Source organism: Ictidomys tridecemlineatus, chromosome 4, assembly GCF_052094955.1.
Source record: "Ictidomys tridecemlineatus isolate mIctTri1 chromosome 4, mIctTri1.hap1, whole genome shotgun sequence".
Lineage (NCBI taxonomy): Eukaryota > Metazoa > Chordata > Mammalia > Rodentia > Sciuridae > Ictidomys > Ictidomys tridecemlineatus.
Genome location: NC_135480.1, coordinates 171,896,608 through 171,919,000, shown reverse-complemented (window position 1 = coordinate 171,919,000; position 22,393 = coordinate 171,896,608). Strand labels below are relative to the sequence as shown.

Sequence of the window (22,393 nt, the reverse complement as noted above, 5' to 3'; positions counted from 1 at the left end):
TCTTGTTTGGATATTTGCAATATTAACTGGGGAATGGTCATTTTATAACTCTGAGCCACATCCCCAGTCTTATTTATTTTTTATTTTTAGATGGGGCCTCACTAAATTGCTTAGGGCCTCACAAAGTTGCTGAGGCTGGCCTTGAACTTGTGGGATCTTCCTGCCTTAGCCTCCCAAGTCACTGTGCCACCATGCCTGGTTTATTTTATATTCTTAAATAACTTTTTAAAATTATCAAAGTAATAGCTTCTTACTATAAAAATCAGTTACAATCCTAGAGATAACAGCTATCTGGTACCTCTTTCCAATCTTTTAATTCCTACATAACTTTTAGTATAGCTGAGATCACTCTATATATGAAATTTAGTATCTGGCACACTGGACTACAACAGGAACATGTTCCAAATGATTAAGCACCTTATAAATATAACTGAGAGGTTACCTAATAATTCACTTTGGGCATGTACCATAAGTTAATAAATCATTCACTTTGGTGAATATTTAGATTATTTCTAGGCTTTCATTTATAAATAATTCTTTAATGAACTTTATTGGCCAGTAAGCTTTTTTTTTTTTCAATTTTAGCTACCTATTAAAGATATGCTTGGAAGCAGAAATTCTAGGACAAAGGATATCGAAATTTGTAAGACCTTACTATATACTGCTTTCATCATTTCTAATTTACAGTGCTATTAGATTGTAAAAGTGCCTCCTTCATGACACTTTTTATAATTAATGTTTATTTTCTAATCTTACCTACATTGATAAAAGAAAATGCTATCTCAAATATTATACTTTATTACCCATAAGACTTAGGCTGCAATACTGTTTACCACTTGGAATACCTTTTAGTATGAATATACACTTTCCTTTGCCTGTTTATCTGCTGAGTCTTACTATTTTTCTAAATGAGTTGTATACACTATTAATAAATTAAGGATATTAACCATTTTTTTATATTTGTTGTGAATATTTCCAAGTTACTTTCTCTTAACTTTTAAGTCATTAAATCTATAGTTCTTTTTCCTTGTTTTATTTATTGATTCTAAATTTAGAAAGGCCTTTCTCATAAAGACATTTGGCACATGTATAATTACATTTCCTTCTTATTTTTTTAAACATTAACATTTTCATTCTTATTAACAGCTTTCACTAAATGCCTGATTTCCTCAGCATTATGTGGAAATTCTTTCTTTCTCTATTGAACAACTTTATGTAGTCATAATTAAGATACCAGCCTCTTAACAGTACCTGAAATCCAAGTCCTAGTTCTGTAATACTGTAGTTATTCCTACAAAAGATGCACCATATTTCCATACTGCAATTCTTGGCTTGCCCATGAAACTTGCTCTGATCAGTGGCATCAGGAACAGATGTGATCTGTGCTAGTCCTTAAGAGGTATTGCGCTTTTCTGATTGCCCTACTGAGCCTCTGGGATCACCAGGTAACAGTTTTCCCCTTTAGCCTGGGTCCCAAAAGAAACAAAGAAGCAGAGCTGTCCCAGCTATCCTGCAAGTGGTGGTGCAGGATAAGCAGGAAAACCAGCCACTGCAGTGGGAAAGTAGGGTTGCCCAGTTGACCTCAACCCGATCAGCTTACTTCCCAACCAACTTGTGAATGTGTTAGAAATAAATTCTTGTCATTGACTACCACTGACTGAGATTCTGGAGCTACTTTGTTACATAGCAATAGCTGATTTTATATCTTCATATTGAGATTTCATGGTTTGGTGGTAGAAACTCTGCCTTTTAGAGCAAAGGACAAATGGCAGAATTTCCTCTCATCTCACTCCTGTCTATACTATCTTGACTCCAAGGGCAAAGGCGATTGTTCTTTCCTTCAGATCAATGTCATCAAGTGCTCTTTTGGATTCTATCAAATCACTAAATGCTTCACTTGGATTTTGCTATGGTACTTTTTTTTTTTTTTTTTTTTTGGTACTGGGACTGAACTCAGGAGCACTTGACCACTGAGCCACATCCCTATCCCTTTTTATTTTATTTTTTTAAATTTTGAGACAGGGTCTTACTAAGTTGCTGAGGCTAGTTTTGAACTTTCAATCCTCCTGCCTCAGCCTCCTGAGCTGCTGAGATTATAGGCATGAGCCACTGCACCCAGCTGTTTGTGTCATTTATTTTTAAATGATTTTTTTGGTGTGTATACTAAAGGAAACTAGGAATGCATGATGTTTAATGTCCTGATGCTATTTTAAGCCAAAGATTCACTATGAACACCTGCCATTCAAAGAAGTCTTTGGGAGAATGAGATTGAGGGATACAAATTCATTAAAATAAATAGAATCAGGAAAATTGACCATTACTACTCGATTGTTGCCTTGGTAAGTGTTTGCTCTCCAAATATGAGAGCTGAGAGTGTAATAGGTACTTAACATACTAAGCCAGGTGACCTTGAAGTTATCCTTGGATTAAATGAGAATCTTGATGGCTAAGTTAAAGTAGTTATAATTCCTTTAGAAAGGGAGAAACTAAATTCCCCAAGACATTGGGATTCTCTTTTATCTGTCTTCTCACCATTGGCACCAAAAGATATTGGTATTAGAAGGTCCTAGTAAAAAAACCCTTTACTAAGGAATGAAATTGACCAAATTATAGTATTATATTGTGTGCATGTGTAACAACAAATTCCACTGTTATATATAATAATCAACAATAAAAAGGGAAAAATTAAATTAAAAAAACCACTTTTTTCAAAGAAGAAAATTTAATATGCAAGTATACTTTTGTGAACTAGCAACTTAGGCCTGGCCTCTTAATAAACTTTAAGGGTAAATAAATTTTACTACTTAAGCAAACAACATGTAGCACTATTAATCCTGGCCCACTGAAGAAATAACTAAGTCTATGAGATTAACAAGAAGAGGATTTAAGCTGGCCAGGAAAGACATGTAGGGTTTGGGCAAGACACGAGAGGATATCCCCCCAAACAGAAGAAAAACAAGCGGGGGGGGGGGGGAGGATAGACACTATGAAAACCCACATGGAGAGGCACAGGCAACCAGGTATGAAATTTACTTGGGCTCAAAAAGGAATAAAACTCCAATGGATGAAAAAAAATCCTTGCTTTTGCTGAGGCTGGCTTTGAACTTTCCATCCTCCTGTCTCAGCCTCCTGAGCCACTGGGATTACAGGTGTGTGCCACCACACCCAGCCCCAGGTGTTCATTTTAATCCTTCCTTACCTTCTGTTGAAGTCAACCTGGATAGAATGGTCAATTACAAGATCAGCAGGACAGACAGGGTTTATTTTCTCTGGATCTCCTCCCAACTTTTTCACAGCATCACGCATTGCAGCAAAGTCAACCACAGCTGGCACACCCCTAAGAAAGAGAGAATTAAGCAGAAAATAGCTTTAAAGAGGTATAATCAGATTTTGCAATTTTTGCCACCATTGAAGATACTGATGAGGGACTACCTTGTCAGAGTTGATAACAACAGGTAACTTAGAAAAGTGAAAGTTTCTAAGTATATTTCCTCCAATAGAAGTCACATAGCTAACATAGTCACATAGCTATGACTTAAGGGTCTTCATCCAATTTTACCACTATACTAAGTTTAATGACAATTAGGTCTAAACAAAGAAACTGGGAAAGCTGGCACATACACTCACGAGCTTTTACTGCTGTGACCATTTCCCACTTTCATGGTGGGTATATAAAGACCTGGAGAAGACAGACAGATCATACCTTCAACTTCAGCCAAATTTAAAAAAATGGATGTAATTTAGAAAAGTAGGCTGTGAATCAAATTTATGTTAAGTGAATCCTTCTATTATCTTAAAAGTATAAAATTTGGTGATTTTCCTCCAGAAAAATGAAATTAGGCTGTTTGGAAAAAAATGGTATCATTTAAAAATGGAAAGACTGCCTCAGAAAAGGGAATGTGATAGGAAGCAAGGATTCCTAGGAACAGCAGGATGTGGACTAATAGTCAGGCCTGTGAAGTACATATTGTCCCTCACAGACAGAACCAGAATGTTCAAGTATAGCTGTCAGGAACCTGGCTCCCTGGGCAAAAGTTTCCAGGACAGCTCTGCTCCACACACTTTCTTTTACCTTTCCCTGGGATACTCAGGACTAGATCTTCAAAACCAAGGATGATGACAACTGCCACTGGAAAAGTGGGTAGACAGCACTTCTGGGATCGCCTGAGACAATCCCAGTTTATTCTTGCTGCCAGGAACAAGAACCCCCTTTTTCTTTTGAAAGTGTCTGGATATTAGGTGATAAATTAAACAATCACTACAGAGATTTTTTGGTTGGATTAAAAATAAAAATAATAAAAATTTTCTTGAAAGGCTGACAAAGGAGCAGTAAAGAAAGAAGTGACATTAGGCTCACGTAAAGTCCTGTAGGATGACACGGGCAGGCTTAAATGGTACTTCTATGTTCTTATGCTGCATGATATTCCAATTTAGGATATTTTCAATGTCATTTTTCTTCACCAAAAACTCATCACAGTTCCGAACAGCTGCCTCCAGGAGAACTCTGATTGAAAATGGTAAGCGTACTGGGAATAAAGGAGGAAGCATTAGAAAACAACAACAACAACAACAAAAACATGAGATACCATAAGAACGCTCTTTAAAACCTATCATTATGCAAACTTGAGATGAGGCATCAGATCATTCTTCCAACAGGTTAAGAGGGTAAATTAGCTGATAGTTCAAGATAATGAGTAAATTTAAGAGACATTCAGTAGAAGAAAATGCTCAGATTAGTCAAAACCCAAATATTACAGTTTATTTTTTCTCTCCTATTAAAGGTTGCCTTGGATTCAGTAACACAGAGTCATCACATCTCACTATCAGTCTAGATTTTCACTGTATTATGTTGGCAAGTATTACATATGTTCATATACTTGCACAGAAAAACATTTATGAAAAGTAATGCTCAAAAAATGAGAAAAAAATAATCCTTTTACAATTACTATAATTGAGTCCATAGAATCTTTGATATGAAATAAAACCCTAAACATTACATAGCACTATCATTGGTAACTGGAGTTTCTAGGACAAAACAATGGTAATTCATAAGAAAACATATTTTGTTTATTTACAAAACAGAAGTTAAATCTTGATATATGAAAATTATTTACCAATACTATCTGAAAAAGACAGTGAAAGAGAGGAAAAAGCTTTGGAATAAAGCTTTTTATTCCAGGATTTGGAATAAAAATAACTTGTGTTCTTGTCCTCTTCTGCTGCCCACACTTGTTATCTGAGCACACATCATTGACTCACTCTGGGCCTCAGCTCACTCAGGACTTTTTGCATTTTATAAACATGACCCCATGTGGTTATTACTCACATAAAATCATAGGCTATTTATCTACAAACACTATATATTATGATGTGATAAAGTTACATGTAACTAAAAATAACCAATGTAAGAAAGGTGTGTGTGTGTGTGTGTGTGTGTGTGTGCGTGTGTGTGCTTAATCCAAGAACATTCAGCCATTCTGTTATTCCCTCTTTCAATGCTCCTCAAAGTTAATTAATAATATAGCTTAATTATTATGCAAATGAATCCCAATTGCTATCTGAGAAAATACATTATAGAGCCATGTACCTACCATATCTTGAATCCTCCAATTTATTCAAATTGAAGAATTTCTTTCCTGGTTGTGCAGGATCCAAAGGCTCAGAAAGGTGTGAAAATGGGTTCTTCATGATTACTGATAGTCACGTGTCCCTAAGAAAAAGAACTTGTTACTTTCGAAGTTGGGCCTTCTTTTAACGATTACAGCACACAGTCACTTACAGATTCTATACTTGTTATTTTCTCAAAATTCAGGGATGAGGGGAATTAAATGAAGACAAGAACGACACTCTTAGCAAATGTAATGGGCTTCTGTATAGCTAATGTGAAAGCATTTATCTCTCTAGATAGCACAAAACCATAAACTTCTTTTGTCCTATTTCTACAACTTCCCAATATTCTTCCTCTGTTAAGAGTTGGGCAAAAGGGAAATGAAGGATGTGTCTCACAGAAGACCATGAGAATGTGAACAGACTTCTGAGATGGACTCATAATTTTATATAATTAAACATGCAATTACATAAAATCTGAACATAAATGAAGACTTGACAGAAGTCATTTTTGGTACTTATATATTTTCTATTATAACTATTTTTGCAACATTTTAATTTTTACTTAATTTATTTTTGGTATTGGGACTTAAACCCGGGGTGCTTTACTACTGAGCTACATCCATAGCCCTTTTTATTTTTTATTCTGAGAAAGGGTCATGCCAAGTTCCTGAGGCTGGCTGGCCTTGAATGCCTCAGCCTCCCACATTTGCTTGGATTACAGGCACACAATCAGTCTTTGCAGCACTTTTATTAAACCTGAACACCATAGTTAGAAATCTTCCTGATTTGCTTTGGCATATGGTGGCATTAGTATGTTGACATCGGCAATCTTTTTGTTTTAAGCACTGAGGATTGAACTCAAGGCCTCGTGAACATCAGACCATCTTTAAAGTATTCTGTGATAGCATAAAGGTCTAAACTCCCCAGATATGTTTACAGAGGACCCTCTACCCCAGAACTTCTCAGATATCTCTTTACAAATTACAAGCAGTGAACAGTGGAAGACAATGTTCCTGACCCTTACTACAGAGATAAAGAACAATTTTAAATAATTACATAACTCAGAGCAAAATGAAGTGGGGTGGGAGTCAGAGGACTTGCTTTTCTGGTCTTACCTCTTGAGCAAAAAACCTGTTAGTCAATCCATTTCCCATTTTTTTTTTTTTTTTTTTTTTTTTGAGATAAGGTCTCTCTCAGTTGCCTAGGGCCTCATCAGTTTTTAAGGCTGGCCCTAAACTTACAATCCTCCTGCCTGAGTCTCATTTAAGGTAAGAATAGTTAACACTGTCCTGCTTTCCCAAAGTTTATATGAGTAAATATTACTCACATATTCAAAATATTTATGGAATGACCTATATGGAAGGGATCAATATATTATTATAAAATGAAAAAACACCATGTAATATAAAGGACTGTTTGTGAGGATAAAATGTTACAAGTGTGCCTTGTCTCTATAGACAGGATCCTGTTTACCTTCATTAAGAACATAACAGGGACTGATTCCCTTAAGAGGAACACAGACCTGGAAGTTAAGACTGGGATGAAGACATAGTTTTTAGTTTTTGCCTTTTTTTTAAAGCTATGAATACGAATAACAACAAAAAGTAAAAAAACTAGTTAAAATTTTAAAATAAAATTTGTACTTCTCTTCTGTACAGGCCTAGTACACGTTGAATATCTCGATTCCAAGAATCTGAAATCCAAAATGAAGAAAAAAGCAAACTTTTTGAGTACTGACATAGAGCCATAAGTGGAAAATTCCACACCTGACCTCACATGAAAACACTGTTACGCTAAAAGTACTGTCTAAAATTACCTTTAGGCTACCTGTATAAGATACATATGAAGCATAAGTGAAATTAATTTTGAGACTTGGGTCTTATTCCAATGACATCTCATTGTGCACATGCAAATATTCCAAAATCCAAAATAATCTGAAATTTGAAACTCTTCTGGTCTTAAGCATTTCAATAAACAGTATGCAGCCTGTACTAAGTGGTTTTGGGAAGAAGCAATTGGTTGAGACATGGATTCTGTCTTCCTGGAGTTACCAGTGCAGCAGGCAACAGGACATGGCACAGGTATCAGACAATGCCGAGTTCAAGAAAGGGAGGTTCTTTGCAAAGCCCCTTTTCTTGGAACTCCTTGTTTAACCTCATCTCACATGATTTTGGCAGCAGCTGCCACTTGGCAGTAGTGAGAGAAGGTATTTGACTTCATCTAGGCCAACTTCCTTCTCCAGGAATTATGAAATGAAGACTAAATAAAAAAAAAATCCAGCTAGGGAGGATGGAACATCCCTAATGCTTATAAAAGTACTTATCCTAGTCCATCTGTATGATAATTACCTGGGCATCTTTCCCGTTAAAAATAAAAATGCCTGAGTACTTCCCTTCCCTCTGACCAGAACAGACAGATGAAAGGGCAGGTATCACCATTTTAGCTTCCCAAGTGGTCAGTTTGAGAATCGCTACTGGAAGCTGAGGGATGCCAGGTGAGAATTTACACCCAATTCAGGAAGCAGTAGGTAGCACAGGGAGTGGGAATTCCTAGAGTCACAACCAAAATGCCTTCAGGGCACAGCCAAGGAATCTGTGCAAGTAAAGCAGGCTGCACTGGCATGGTGGCCTTAGTTTTGGAGGTGACAGTGCATATAAGATAAAGTGCCACACAAAGGCAAAAGATTTGTTAGTAACTGCCACTAAGTTAGAAGCTAGCCAGGAGGGGAAAAAAAAACAACAAAACCTGTCAATACTGTTTTTTTTTATTTTTTTATTAGTTTTTAATGAATCTTTATTTTATTTGTTTATTTATATGCAGTGCTGAGAATCAAACCCAGTGCCTCATACATGCTAGTGCAAGCACTCTACCATTGAGACACAACCCCAGCCCAATACTCTGTTTAATAAGAAACATACTACTTACCTGCCTGCAGAAGTTTACAAATCTGTGGGCTCAGAAATGAGACTAATCATTCCAATGACTGGAATTATGAAAGCATACATTTAAAAAGACCATACTGCTACTCTCTCTGTTATCCATGCCACAACCCCAACTTAACTTTCTTACTCCAAACAGCAGTAACTTCAATAGTAAAACTAGTTTTTACCTGACTGGAGAAAAGGATCAATAGAAGAACATCTCTACAAAGGCTGTGGGGCTTTTTAGTGTTTCTGAAGCTAGACAAAGTGGTGGGAAACCCTTGGGGAACAGATCAAGATAGGTCATTCCTCTGTCCAGAACTTAGGGTTCTGAAACGTGCAATCTCTGTGTTAGATTCTAAAGGGTCAAGGGCCCAAAGTCTGCTACGATTCTACGGCTAAACCAGTTGCTAAGCTATACCCATATTTGCCGCCATACACTGGGGACCAGATGTGTCTATTTACTTTCTTGGTAGCTTACAAACAGCCTTGACGTTATTAACACTGGAAGACTCACATGATTCCTGATAGTCCCACCATCCTACAAAGCCCATATTTCAGATGGATACAAGACCAATATTGACTCTTACAGAAAGCGGTTTGTGTGAAGAGCTCTACTGTCTGCCTCCTGTTTCCTTTCAAAACTAGCTGTCTACATTCATTAGTCATGAAGAAAATTTGACTTGTAGAGGTTAGGGGAAAGAGGAAGCAATTACCACTTGCTAAATAGGAGCATGTGCCAAATTCTTTAAACTGTCTTCTCTAATCCTGGCAACAGCTTCATAAATGAAAACATATCATTATTCCCATTTTATAACTGTGGAAACTGCAGCTCAAAGGGATGGAAAAACTTGCCCATGGGAATATATCTAGTAAGAGGAAGAGCTAGATTTTGAACCTGGCTCTTTCTATTGCCCCACTATACCTCAATAGATGTGGCAGCTCCTGCTCTGAAGGTCACTACCAGGCCCCTAGAGCTGAAGATAGCCACAAGAAATCTTCTAGAGATTCAGGTTTGAAAGCTGGTGCTGTCTTTACTTCTCTCCACTGGTCCCCTGGCACCTAGTCAGACCAGGAATTGTCACTTGTCCCTTCCACTTTTTACTGAGCTATAGGTCAATAGGAAACAGTAACAGCTATATTAAGGCAGCAAAAAAAAAAAAAAAAAAAAAAAAAGGCTTTGCTTGGAAGCTGGGGAAAAGCCCCTCCACAGAAGTTGGCAGGACACAGGAATTCAGAACTACTCTAAGGTTCCATCTATACTATCACCCTTGTGGCAAATCTGGAGGTCTCTATGGGTTAGTAACCCCCTGAGAAACCCCCTTGATAACCTTAAAATGACCCCCTTAAACTCCCTTACAATGACCTTTTAATGCATTTGAGTTTTCTTAAAAAAAATTTCAGACCTTACAATTGTTTAGAAAATTATTTTTTTCCACTTATCAGTAGACAACAAATATCTTAATATGGCAGTCATGATATTTCACATCTTTTTTAACTACACCATAAAAATCTTAATAAGATAATAATTTGCTTCAATCCTTTTCATTAAAATACTTAGGTTATTTTCAAGTATTACCATTCAAACAATGCTGCAACTCTTGCATACAAATGTTGGAATGTCCTTAATCCATTAAGTTAAATAAATTCCTAGCTTTTAGTTTCTAGAAGTAGGGCAGCAGGGTTAAAGGATTTACATTTCTTCATCTTGTTACAAAGCACCAAGATACCCAGGAAAGGCTGTCTTAATTTAATGACCCTTTTCTGAAATAGTGAATGCAGGTGCCCAAACCAGGCAACACAATTCATTTTTATCTTCTGCCCAAACAAGTGATTAAAAGGCTAATCTTGGCATCTCTTTAATAGCTAAATTAAATGATTTCCCACCTATGTTAGACATCTGAATTTCTTCATTTATATATCAACTGTCTGTCAAGACTGATCAAACTGAGAGGCACTATCATGGCCTTTAGTGACCAAATGTTCTCATCTCCAAGAGATTTTACTGACATACTAACCTGGATGAGACTCAGTTCTGTAACCTGGAGAGCTTGATACTATCCTTGGCCTCTACCTAGACTCAAGACTTACAATCCACAAGACTTCCCCTTACATGAACAGCAGCCCTAAAATATTTGTATAACTTGACTTTATGCTTGTATACATGCGAGACTAACTAGTTACAGCAAGATACAAAGGTGATTAGTTAAAATAACAGGCAAAAATCCCCATTTAGGTCAGTGAGTTTTGCTATGTGTGACCCCAGACTAAACTTCCAAGCAGGGTAAGCAATCTAGCAAATGGGTTTTTTTGAGTACAACATATGGATGAATGCTATGCTATCACTCATTAAGAAAATCATGTTGGAAAAGAAAATCACATTGGACCACATCAGCCAACAGCGAACAGTTCAACATTAGCATCAGCATTCAAGAGAAGTGTCATGCTATGATGTTTATCTGTCACAGCTGGATTTTTAGAGTTGTTTGAAATAGATGACTTACATTAGGTAAGTACCAAATATTGACTGGGGGTCTCTATCCAGTCTATGGAGTACATTTAACTGCCTCTGCTGTCAGAGGTGAATCCTCTTAGGCTGCCTTATGAAAAAGAGGAAAGGATATTAATGGGCCCTAAAACCAAACACATACCAGTAGGAAGGAGCACAGGTGAGGAGTGACCCTGTGCAGCAGAGCTCCTGTAAGTAGTAGAGGGAGGACAGAGGGGTTTTTGTTTTGAGGATAAATGTTAGTTTCCAAGGGACTTGTGTAGTTTAAAAACCATTAAGGTAATCAGTTGGGGATCATCTGTTTTCTATGGTGTATATAGAACACATATCCTCTGCATTGTTTATTTAGGATATCTAAAGATATGCAAGAGGAGGTTTTCAAAATGCATGTAAACAACAGTAAGATCTCTTTTATATTTCATGTGATGTGCCCTACCTCCTTTCTCTCTTCCTGTTTTCCTAAATGTACTCATCCTGTATTTTCACAACTTCCAACTCTTAAGTAACGTTACTGTATTTTTTAGGGTTTACTTCAGTTCACAAGGAAGATTAGCTATGTTCTTTTTTTCTGTTTAAAAGAAATTAATTGGTCCTGCTCCCAAACTGAATATTGTGTATCTGAACTTTGTGCTACTTATAAACAATTTTTTTTTTTTTTGGTCAAATGAAAGATTCCAAGGATGTCTATATAAGCGAAAGCAATACTGAGGTCAGCACTTCCCAAGCCAGCAACATCACCATGGCTTGTCAACTTGATTCTTTCCCAAGCAGAGAGCTAGAAACGTTTATTCTTTCCTTTAATTGATGGGGATGCATGAGGGAAATTGTATCCACTAAATATCTCCGAACTATACCAGACAACAGGTCACCTCTCTGATCCTTTCAGCTATTCAATGAAAGTTATTTCAATAAAACAAAAACCTCCTAATTTGTAACTAACATAAGCTATCTCTATACTTGTAACTAAAAGAACTTCCAAGGAGAAGAAGCTGGAAGAATTATTTTGAAAGAGAATACAAAAAAACACTGGTGCAGAAGAAGCATCCTACAGAAATGAATGGTTCTATCACAAAATAATCAAATCCAGAAGCATATTTCTTTCTTGAGCACTAATTATATGCAAGGCACACAATGTGCTACAGAGATGAACACACTGCCTTCTATGTTAGAGAGCTCAGCCATCACACAGTAATTTGTCTTTTCTTGCTAACTTTGTAGATTATCAGCCTATTTTTTCTGTTTTCTGTCCCATCTGGATAACTGACCAGAATGTTCCACATACATTTCTAGATTTTTTTAAAAAGCTATAATGGTGATTAAATAATTTTCACTTTTAATCAGCCGTAACTTTTCAGTGCTTCAGTTTCCCAATGTCTAAAATCAAGTTGGTCAGTGATCTAAAATAAAGTTGGCTAATGATCTAAAAAAGTTCTTTCTAAGGAAAAAAGTTCATGATTCACTCATTTAATCTATGTTTATATTAATTGTTCAATATGTGCAGGGTCTGTTTTAGGTCCTGGGGATATATGAGTGAACAAAGAGATAATTTCTCTTCTCTTATCATACTTCCATTTTTGTGGAAGGAAACAGACTAAACAAACAAATAAATAAATACACAAACAATGTCAGAAGGTGACCCATTCTGTGGGTAAGGCAGGGTGAAGACGTAGGGAGTGTGAAGTCCAGGGTCAGTTTCACCTGAGCAGAGCCCTGAAGGAAGTGAGGGGATAAACTATGTGCAGTTTGGGTGAAGATAAGATCTCATGCAAAGGCCCTGAGGCAGGGGCATGCTGGGGCAGGGGGTCCAAGGAAAAGCATAGAGGCCAGAGTGAGTGCAAAAGACAGAAAAACTGGGGAGACAGCAGAGGCCAGACTTCACAGGGCTTTGTTGGCCACTATAAGGAGTCTGATAAAGACAAACTACACACTCCAGGCTCCACACCTAATTTAACAGTAGATTCCCAACATCAAAATTTGTTAATGTTTGATAAGAAATGAACTCATAGTAACCATAAGAAGTGGCTATTTCCTGAAATCTGACCTAACCTTTTGCTTCTCTGAACTTCATTATTAAGTAACACTGGAAATTCTCAGGATGTGCCACAGAAATGATAGTGAGTCACTGGCAGATATGCCTAGCCACCACCAAAAATAATGGTTGGGAATCAGGGGACTAGGGCCCTGCCACAGCAATGCCTGATTGAGCTCCTCTGTCTCTTAAATATCCCCAAATCTGAGCTCACTTTCCAAGTGGAAGCAATGTCATACATAGCCCCAAAGAGAAAGATCTAATCCAACATATCCTCTAAGCTCACTTCAAATTAGTTGTAACAACTCAAGAGACTTCAATTTTACTTTTTTAGTTTCACTGTGGGCTAATAAAAGCAGAATATCACAAAAATCTTGGTGAACTTTGCCTTTTATACATTCCAGAGACAGGCTGAGAAAACCAGGCCACGTAGTCATGAAACATTTGTCCTGAAAGCAGAGGAAGAAGTGGGGGCAGCACTCTTCAGATGGGTCCAGACCCAGCCTGATCTCATTTTCTCCTTGGAGAGGTCACCCTCAGCTTCTTCCTAGAAGGCAAGTCTTTGCCTTGCAACTCCCATATCACCAGTGGAGCTTAGTAAATGACACCTGCAAAGAACACAACGATGTTCTACTGTATCTATCTTTTGGAGGAAAGGTAGGCAGATTTTAAAAGCACTCCAGAGAAGGCCTAGATGAGACTCATTCTTTAAGAACACTGCATGATTTCCTTAATTTCCTGAATTCATTTTCTAAACTGTGATAATCTTTTAACTTAAAATTCAGGAATGAGAAAGAAAGGGATTCAAAAGTCTACATGTCCAGCTGCCAAATGTCTCCCAGAGCTACCTTCATCTCTGTGAACTCATCAAGTTTCTGAGGTCTTTATGGTTTCATCACAGTCTCATACATGTTTGGATTAAGGCATGATGACTCATGCTAATGAAGTTCCCAGAAGCTTAATATATAAATCCTAATCTTACTGATTTTCTGTTAAGAATGACAGCAACCAGGAGGACCTCATGCTCCTGGGCTGTTTGTTTTTGACAAGCATTGTTTATCCACAGCAGGATAACAACATAGTTAGGCACTGAAAATCTAAGTTATCTGATACCTGGGCTTCTCTGGACTCTAAGAAAAGGAACTGATGGGAATTCATTAATGCATTTGGTATCTGTGGACCACTAAGATGAAGGGACCAAAGTGCCCTCTTCCTTCACTCATAGCCTGAGAAGGGAAGCTGGTGAGATAATCACAGCATTGGACAGTCCATGCTGCAGCAGTGGTGGACCAAGGGCAGTAAGGAAGCAGCCAGATGAGCACTTAGTCCAGAGAGGGAGGGTCTCTAGGCTCAGGAAACACCACACATCTTCCAGAATAACAATGAAGTGGGAGTCTGATGAAAGAATAGTCTGGCGGAGAAAATGATATGTGTCAAGCACAATTGAATGATACTGTGAGAATCATGAAGTTGTTCCATGTGGATGAAGTACAGGGTGCACACAGGGGAGGGCTAAGAGAACAGGGGCGGGCAGGATCCAGATCATCAGATGTTCACTGACAGATCTGGATTTACAATGAAGATAAAGAGGCCCCAAACAAGGATTCCAGGTTGTAATCGATAAGACCTGATTTGATTTTTCAGGTCACTCTGGCATTGGTATGGACTGACTTACTATGAGGCGACTAGACTAGTGTCAGAAAAGCAGGTTACAGTACTATTGCAGTCATCCAATCAGAAAGGGCCTGGGGGAGAAGCAGCAATGAGGAGAAGCAGAAGGCAAAGATCCCAGGGACAGTTATGACAGCAGAGTGGACTGAGGGCAGCTGAGGCAGAAAGAGAGGTCTAGGATTGCTCCTGTTTCATTTGGGCAAACTGTCAGAACCAGTGACCCAAATGGGAACCAGGATGTTGGTTTTAGACAGAGAATTTGAGGCAAAGAGGCCAGCAGACAGCTGGCACTCAAGAGGTAGGATAAGACAGAGGTAGGGGAGAATGGCAGCAACATGGTGCATTATGCAGAAGGTGCTATGTGGTTCCAGAAGCACAGTAGCCTGGAGACAAACTGAGAGCCTCTGGGGTGCAAGCTCCCTCACCCACCAGGTCTAACACAGCAACTCTATGACAAAGGCACCACACCCTGTCTTATGGGGGTGAAGATGGCATCAGAGGGATTAGGTTACTTGTCAAGGTCTTGTGCCTGTTAAGTGATCAAGTGTCCTGATGCCAGAGCCTCCCAACCAGCAGCACAAACTATCTTTTTAAGGTCAATTCACATAGGAAGATCCAAATTAAGTGAATTAAATAATTAAAACTACTTTAAAATAATCTTCAAACTCTAAAGTACCTAGTAAGGACTAAATAGTCAACATCAAGCTCCCTAAAATGTCCTTAATTTTGGCAAAATTTGTACGATAAATAATTTTGAAAGGATGTATTTATATAAATAATAAAGGCATCATGGGCTCTTAGACAGTGACTGATTCCTTACCTAAGTAAATAAGGGTCTAGTGAAACATGATATCCTTCTACCCAGCCTAGACTTGGTCCCACCTTATCACACAGTTCCACCTTTCATACATCTGCCCTAGCACAGTTCTCAATGCATAAAAAATTCTTGGCAATTCACCATTCCCCTTCTCAATAAAAATTCAAAACTGGTGAATCATGTAGGAGGACACTTTATCTTACAGTGATGCACCTTCTTCATGAGCCATGCCACAACTTGTACCTTCTTTGTAATTCTACAATAACATTCACAGAAAGGATTATGAAAATAATGAATAATTAAGTGGTCCATATCTGTCTGTTGGAGCAATGGCCCAAGGCAAGCCACATTATCCAAAGATGGGCTGGCCTGGAGTTCTCCTTAGGACAAGAGAGAATGGATAGAACCACATCCACACTCAGGTACAGAGAGGCTAATTCATTGAAAGTGGATTAACTCTTGACAACAAAGACTAAAAGCAGAACTTCAGGAATCTGAGAAAGAAATGGCTACAGATAGTGTGATATCATTTTAGTAGTTCCAAGGCATTAAGGGGCACAAGAATCTGTTCTGAGTCTCAAAGTCACACTGTTTAGCAAGATGGTTTCATGTCTTTGCATAATTGCAATATCTAATTCTTAAATCTTGTTTCTAATCTGCACTTAATATCAGACTCTGTCACTTAGCTGCTGTGGACAAAATTCCCTCTTGCCTGTTAAACCTCAGTTTACTTCTTTGTAGTTCTAAGATAACAATGCCCATCTTCACTTGCTCTGCCCAAATGACAAGGGCTGCTGGGATAATTAAATGAGGCAAATACACGAAGCATGGTGTACACCAGGAACTCCATCTCTGTGAGCTATCGTAATTTATGAGATTGCTATTGACTTACTTCATGGGACTCAGTGAGCTCTAAATGTAGCCTATTTCTTTGCTGAAGACTTAAAATCACTTTAAAACAATAAATATTTAAAATATAGTCAAGAATCACTCTTATCCAATAAAAATGATCCAATACTATTTAGCACCTCTTCTGAGGTATTATTCCTAAGGGGCAAAGCATATAAAGATCAGAAAACACCTAAAGGCTCCAGATTATATATATATATATATATATATATTTGGGAAAAAAATTTTTTAAAAAAGAAGCCATTTTTTAAAATGCTGGTTCAAATTAAAGATGTTTTTCATCATTATTTAAAATGTTTAAAAATCCTTGAAAGTAGGAGAAAATGTTCTTGGTCCTAGGTAATGCCTGAGAATTTTTCTTTTAATGTGATGAATTTCTTTTATTTTCAAAATTTTACTCCATTGACCTTGAACAATTCAAATTAATTTAGCATGTATTTCTTGAGTATCTTCTTTGAATTAAGCATTGCTAAGTACTACAGGAGAAAGGAAGATAAGGAAAACACTCCTTTTATACAAAGATTACAATTTAACAAGAAGACTAAGATAAGCATATAATTAATTACAATAAGATAAGGGTCAGAAGAAAGGTCAAAGGAAAGAGAACTACAACTGAGATTCATGAAAGACTTTACAGAGAACTGGGAAAAAGAAAAGATGGGTTTAGATTCACAGGCAGAGGGAAAAGCAAATGCAAAAGTAGATTCATTAAAGATGTTTTTCATCATTTATAAAAATGTTTAAAAACCCATGCAAGGGGGTGAAAATGAGCAAGTACTCAAGGACCATTCAGAATTTCAATTTGGCTGACATTAGAAAGACTTCTACGGTGCTGGTACATTTACACTACCAAAGAGATGCAGCAAAGAATAGTTTTTTTGTTAAATAGTTGAAAATGAAGATGCCAACTCCTGGCAGGAGGAAAAGAAGTGAAGTCAAGGAAAGGTACAGGTGAAAACAAGATGGGCCAATTATTAATGGTCATCCTTGTAAGGCTGAGGGCTTATACTCTCTTCTCCACCTACTTGTATATCTGAAATCCCCCATTAAAAATTTGTTTAAATGCCAGGCACAGTGACTCACACTTGCAATCCCAGTGACCTGAGCAGGCTGAGGCAGGAGGATGGCAAGTTCAAGGCCAACCTCAGCAACTGAATGAGATGTGATTCTGCAATCTGTAATTGGGGTATAAATGGGAGTTCATAACCCACTTGAATCTAATGTATGAAATATGATATGTCAAGAGCTTTGTAATGTTTTGAATAACCAATAATGAAAAAAAAGAAAATAAAAAGGGCTGTGAATGTAGCTCAGCAGTAAAGCTCCACACAGTTCAAACCCCAGCACCCTTAACCCCAAAAAAGTTAAAAAAAAAAAAAATGAAGACCAGTCAATCTAGGGAGCTGGTCAGCTGATGGCTTCTGAAGTGATGGTGCTAAAGAGCTTTCTAACCTCCTGGTCCACTGTAGGGGAAGGATTGGAATAGACTCCACAGAGAAGTCCAAACAGCACAATGTGATTACAGTTACAAGTGTGCCTGTTCTGGGTTTCCAATGCCTTACTCTCTTCACCTGTTCTTCCACTTCCTATTGGGAGAAAGCAGCAGAATTCTACTACCAGGCACGTTGGTGTCAGTCTAAGAAAAGTGGAGACAATGTGATCTCAATGTATCTTGTGTAAAAATATCCACAGGGGTTGATTTTAGACATAAAATCTAGTATTTGTTCATGTTGGAAAACTTGTAAGAAAATCTAAAAGTCAACTGTATCCCACCACCAAGAGAAAACCACTCAACATTTTGGCAAATCCAATGCCTATGTCCAGACAGATGCCCACTCATATATTTATGTACATGCGTTTTCTCCTCAGATACAGAGGATTGCTGGGAAATAGTCCCATGTAATCTGCTTATTAGTTTAAAAACTGTATAATAGCAATTTTATAACACCAGTATAAGGGTTATAACGGCCCATTAAAAGACGCTTTGATCTAGTGCTTCCAACTTTGCACAGGAGTTTAAGCCAAACATTAATATTGTTTTGACTTGAGACAGCTCAGTCTCAATGCTATTTGAGTCGATATATACTACTATTATATACTCCAGTTAGGAAATGTGATGTGACAATGGAAGTAGTTTGTCGTACTGGGGGAGAAGGGTGGTGGCAGTATTCTTACCAGAGAAATAATACCACCTTCCTTTTAAAAATATAGGTGTTGAGATTTTAGTTTTTTGTTTTGTTTTTAAGTTGTAAAAACTATGTATGAATTTTGTTCCAGACATCTAGTATTACAAAAAATAAAAGTAAAATTTCCCTGCCTTCCTTCCATTCCACTTCTCAGAACTGGCTATTGTTAGCAGTTGTACATCTGTTTATCAAACAATTGTGAGGCTACTTTAAAATACATAAAATGTATAATCACATGTACAATTTATGTACATATAAAGATATACAACTGTGCATGTATATACATGTAAACACAGTATACACACATCACACACAATGTATAAGATACACAAATATCAGGAAGATTTTTCTTTTTTTTGAATATTTCCTTTTTCCCTGCCTGTGAAATAAAGACAACTGTTAAGAGATGATACTGTTTTTTGCGTGACACACTAGATCAGACTACAGGTCCACCCACTTGAGCATAATATATGGGAGATGGCTCCAGAAAAGGAGTTAGGAGTAAAGACTTCCTCACTATCCATGGCTGTGTCCTCAAAACTTGAAAATACCTGGGCTTTCTTTAAACAATCTACTATGGATTCTTCTATGATTGACTCCAAATACTTTCCAGTTCTGACTGCCAGCTGAATCCATCTTGGAGACTCAGGTCCCTGGTATTCATACATAAAGTCCTGAAGAATTCTTGTTCTATGAAAATACCTCCTTAAAACATGACTCCTGTTCTCAAATTCTAGGAAAAAAATCTGCAAACTACAGCTTAATGCCTGTTTTTGCAAACAAAGTTTAACTGGAACACAGTCACGCTCCTTTGTTTCCATACTGTCTATGGCTGCTTTCATAGAACAGCAGTAGAGCTGAGTAACTGCAATAGAGACTGTATATCCCACAAAGCCTAAAAGTTTTACTATCTGCCCCTTTGCACAAAAAGTTTGCTGATCCATATTCCAAGATAAGTTCAAAACACACTGTGTTTTCTCTATCAAAAATTGCAAAGGACTTGAATCACCCACACCATAACCAGTGTGTTGGTCCAGGCTAAAGAGTCTGTTTTCTATTAAAAACAAATCAAAAGCAACTTGGCTTTGACAGTAGTAGTGGTGTGCAGGTAAACTTTGAACAATCTGCTCTCCAGGGGAAAAGAGCCCAGATTTGCAGCACTGGCCTATTTCCATGATGTAAGTGTTACTATTGTGGCTTATTTTAAGCTAAAAAAACTAAAAACAAAACAAAACAAACAAACAAAAAAACAACAAAAAAACTAACATTAGAAGCAACCAAAGCCAACCTGTGAGTCTCACTGAATTTTTCAGGAGGCCAGCAAGATACATCATAAAATGAAGAATATGCACAAATAACTAGCTGCAGTAAACCACTGGTTATCTGGGACACCTGCTATCAATGGTCCAATTCCTTATTTTAAAGTCAAAGGCACTAAGGCCCAGAGAAGTATCTTCCACAAATCTGGCTCAGTGAGTAGCATTAAGTTGGAAGTAATTTCTCTATAATATAGAGTCTGGCTACCTCAAAGGGAGTTACCTCTTCAATAAAAGGGGAAAAGGCAAAGAAGTTGTTGCCAGGTACAAGTTCATAAATGTTGGTTTTTATCATCACCTTCACAGTGTGGGACTCTGGTTGCTTTAGCTCATGTTTTTGAAGCACACTTCTGATAGAAATATTGCTCTTCACATAGGGCCATGTTTTATTAATACTCTGACAAATGATTATCCCAATTAACCAGCAGCTTCCTAAGTTATTAGAAAGATAGAGACTGCATCTTTTGCACTCATTACTTTTCTAGCTGGTACAGAACTGGAAATGTGGTAAATAGGTGGTCAACAAGTATCTACTGAAAGGATGAAGGACAGACACTCCACAATCAAAGTGGAGTCTTATTCAAAGAACCCAACATGTGCTCCAAGTTTAGATCACATTCTTTTCTCCCATCTGAGGACTGTGCATTTCTAAAGTACTGGCTGCAGTGTCCAAACTGCAGTGTCCATTGAAGCAGTATAAGCTCTTTGGGTAAAAGATACCTGAGTTAGAGAATTTTTTCCTTTGATTATACATTATATAGTCATATATGTATATAGTATATATACATATATTATATCTGTATACTATATATAGTATATATTTTCTATTTTAAATATGTGTTGTCAGAGGATGAAATCAAGGAAAGAATTCAGTGAAGGATCTCACCTACCACACACCAAAATGCTGGACAATTGTTTTCCAGTAGAGGCCAAGGAAGGACCGTACACAGTGACTCACCTTTAAAAGTGAAAAGTGAAAGAACACCAAGATTGGTAAGCATATTCCAACAAATTCAAGATTAATAACTACCCAAGTGCAAATAGAAATGAACACAAGGAAAGGAGGCAAGAGCATGTCTCTATTACTTTGGAAATAACTTCTCAACTACTTGGTAATTCTCACTCTAACCTCTACACACTTGGCATGGTCACCTCATTGGCACTTCTCTGAACCCACTGATCCTGTTTGCCACAACACAGCTGTAATCCTGATGCACACACAGGTCAGGTCTGCAAGCATGGAAGCAACCAAAGGCACCTGTGAATCTTGCAGAGTTTTTCAGGAGGCCTCCAAGATACATCATAAAATGAGAGGACCTAGTACTTGGTTTCAAAGAGAGGTCAAGCTTGATCCCACAAATCAGAGGTTAACCCTATCCATGGCATGTGGTGGGTTGTGCTCCCATTTAAGAAGAACCCCCAAACAAGAAGCAGGCCCAATGAATTAAGTCTTTAAAGCATTTCCTCCCCTCTGGTTCTAAAAATGTTGCAAGGTCTGCAAGTTCAAAACCACTTTCATAATAACACTAAGATGTTATTTGCTTTTCATTTTCACATTCTCAGAAGTCCACTGTGGAGGTCTCCAGAAGTTACATGACATGTGATAGTGCAAGAGACTGAATAAAGCAGATACAAGAATCCAGTTTTCTTTTATTAAGCCAGACATTAAAAGAGGTTTGCAGAAATGTAAAACAATGCCATTATTCTTGATAAGTTTCTGTTCTGGAAAATACAGGGTTTTTTTTTCATAAAAAAATGTTAAGATATAACTGATCTATTATTTTCAAATGTTATTAAATACTGTAAAAGGTTCTCGGTTTTAATTATATATGGCAAATATCAACCTATACAACCCACATAAACAAAGGTTCCTTATGATACTAATTTTTAAGAGGGTAAAGGATATCGAGTCCAAAAAAAGTTTGGAAACTTCTGTCCTAGAGATTGTCCCCTGTAAGAAGAGTTGTGTGTTCTGCACGTAGGAAGACGTGCCATTCCGGTATGCTGATCAAGTAGGGAAGGCAGCCGGTCTCCTTAGAATTTGGGGTCCATTAGGGTGGGCTTTGTGTCCCACCCCTTCCAGAGGTCTTCCTCCCTCACCCCATTTCCTCTTGATGGGGATTCCCAGACCTGCCACACAAGCTCAGGGACAATGACCCGCCGTCCAGGCTCGGGACGGACTCCCGGGTGAGGCCCAAACACCCTGGGGTCAGGACTCTGCGCGGCCCGCACTGCCTCGCGGAGGGCTCCCGGGCAGCACGCGCAGCCAAAGCTAAGGACCGCAAGGAGAGGCACTCCAGTCTCCGTCGCGACAGAAACTGAGGGATGGCAGAGAGACCACGTCCCCAGGAACACGTCCCCTCGGCCTCCCCCGAGCTCTGCCCGACTCCCCCGGGCCGCTCTGCCTCGCGCGCCGGGGAAAGGC

General features: G+C 38.0%; 1 protein-coding gene across 3 annotated transcripts in view; it reads right to left on the bottom strand.

The window, feature by feature from the left end:
- Nucleotides 1-22,393, bottom strand: part of Aco1 (aconitase 1) — a 51,491-nt gene that overhangs the window by 28,861 nt on the left and 237 nt on the right. Inside the window, exons 2-5 of one of the 3 annotated variants that reach the window (XM_013359055.4) lie at nt 20,855-20,926; nt 5,592-5,710; nt 4,358-4,526; nt 3,200-3,337 (exon numbers count right to left, since the gene is read on the bottom strand). In XM_013359055.4, coding sequence (XP_013214509.1) covers nt 3,200-3,337; nt 4,358-4,526; nt 5,592-5,688 — 404 coding nt within the window. In that variant the 5' untranslated portion in view covers nt 5,689-5,710; nt 20,855-20,926. The remainder of the gene's footprint in view (nt 1-3,199; nt 3,338-4,357; nt 4,527-5,591; nt 5,711-20,854; nt 20,927-22,393) is intronic. The other 2 variants (XM_013359054.4, XM_005326171.5) reach the window with 2 other exon arrangements.